Here is a 2,229-nt window from a genome sequence, read left to right on the forward strand (position 1 = left end):
CTCTAATATCTAGCCCTAATGAAAATCAACTCCACAAATTTGCCTCAACAGTCCTGCAATTTCTGTGGTCTCCTTAGTCCTCCCACAAAGGTTTAAGAAGTTCTGCTTTGAAGAATAATTCTTCTGTAATGCGAGCCCAAATAAGATAGAAAATGTTTTATTTTGATTGTTTGTGCCTCCTAGCTTGTTTTTTTCCATATCTTCTGTGTATATCACCATTCAGTCAAATTTTAAAAGGTTACTAAGTTATTTATACATTATGCAAAGTGTTAAGAATGAAATCAAACATTCTACCCTAACCAAGAACTGCTGTTGAATTTGGATACTATTTCCCATACCTGGAAGAGGAATAGTTGCATGAAGTCTGATGGAAACCAAAATTTCCTCATAGTCTCCAGGGTGAAATTTCTTATAATAAAACAGCTCTATTCACTATTCTATGGTATTCTTTGTGCAGTTATATCTGAAGATACCATCACTGGTCATTGATATTTCTCCCCAAATAATCCAAAACAACTAACATTACATTAATGTATCAATTCAATACATAATGAATTGAATTTTCTGAGTGATGCTTACCTCACAAGTACTTGCACTGTGACTATTATGGCACAGTAACAGTTTCACAGAGAATAAATGTCTATATCATTGCTCAACATAGAACTGCTACTTAGGTATCTCTATGAACCCAGTTGTACACTTGGGTGAAAACTATTGTCTACTTTTAAATTAAAGCTTAATACTGCTTCAGTATTTTCCTAACTAGTTCATTTATTATACATCCAATGTTAAGACTGTACTTGAAGAATATTTTCTAAAACAAAAATATGTGGTTTAGAATGGTTTGGTGGAACCTGGGAATATGAACTATGTATAAAAATATAGTTGTGTCACATAGTCACAGAAAATGAAATAATTGTGAAATTTTGACACAATTAAAGCACAGTGATTATGTTGTACTATTAGAAGCATAGCGTATTAAAAGAGTGTATATTCTAGCTCAGTAAAAGAAAAAGTATCAGTTTACTTACTCTACATATTGATGTCCCAATAAATGAAATATCATAGAAGAGAAGCCATACGACTGAAGAATTTCCTCACAGCTTCTTTCACATCCCTGTTCCTCAGACTATAGATAAAAGGGTTCAGCATCTGAGGCACAACAGAATACATCACTGAAGCCACTGCAGTCTTCCTGGATGAATCCATAATAATAGATGTAATATATACCCCAAAACCTGTCCCATAGAACAAGGACACAACTGACAAGTGAGACCCACAGGTAGTAAAGTCTTTGTGCTTTCCTTCTGATGATGACATTCTCAAAATAGAAGATATTATGTGAATATAAGAAAAAACTATTCCAGAGATAGGAATACCAATAAATATGCATGAGGAAAGATAGATCAATATGTTATCAATGAGAGTATCAGAACAAGCCAACTTAAGGATCTGAGGAAGTTCACAGAAGAAATTTGATATTTCTATATATGTGCAGAATGACAGTCGGAGCACCATAAGGCTGTGCATCAAAGAATCCACAACACTAATGAGCAGGGACAATAGAATCAGTAGGACACAAAAACAGGGTTCCATGATGATTGTGTACCTCAGGGGGTGACAAATAGCAATATAGCGGTCATAAGCCATTACTGCAAGGAGGCAGTTCTCCATGCCACCAAAAATTAAAACAAAGCTCATTTGAGTGAGGCAGCCTTTGTATGTGATGCTTTGACTATTTTCTTGTATGTTCACCAGCATCTTTGGGACTGTGCTTGTGCTTAAACAGATGTCATTTAAGGATAAATTGGAGAGAAATAAGTACATAGGGGTATGAAGATGAGAGTCAGAGATGGAAATCAAGATTATAAGAAGGTTTCCCAGGATGGTGACAAGATATATAGAAAAGAACAAACTGACCAAGATAGGCTGCAGTTTTGGGTTTTCTGTCAGTCCCAGAAGAAGGAATCCTGAAAAAGCTGTTTGGTTACTCTTTTCCATGTTGTTCATAAATCTGATAGAGATGATGGTAAATGGAAAAATCAATGACAAGTTTGGATAAAGCTGTTACACCTAAGAACTTTTTGGAATAGTATTCCTGATGTCTGAAGTTATATTTCAATAATTAAAGCACTTGCTATAGAAGCATGGGTCTCAGACTTCTGACTGCCAGAAACTGATATAAAGACCAGGATGCTGTAGCAGCCAATCTATAATCCAACTTTAAAT

At 35.0% G+C, this 2,229-nt stretch overlaps 1 protein-coding gene across 1 annotated transcript; it reads right to left on the reverse strand.

Moving 5' to 3' along the window:
• Positions 1-1,062: 1,062 nt before the first annotated feature.
• Positions 1,063-2,022, reverse strand: LOC116072396 (olfactory receptor 7G2-like). Its single transcript, XM_031343829.1, has one exon. It carries the CDS (start codon positions 2,008-2,010, stop codon positions 1,063-1,065), a length of 948 nt encoding a protein of 315 aa, XP_031199689.1. The 5' UTR covers positions 2,011-2,022.
• Between the last annotated feature and the right edge of the window lie 207 nt (positions 2,023-2,229).

Source organism: Mastomys coucha, unplaced genomic scaffold (assembly GCF_008632895.1).
Source record: "Mastomys coucha isolate ucsf_1 unplaced genomic scaffold, UCSF_Mcou_1 pScaffold23, whole genome shotgun sequence".
NCBI classification, from domain to species: Eukaryota; Metazoa; Chordata; class Mammalia; order Rodentia; family Muridae; genus Mastomys; species Mastomys coucha.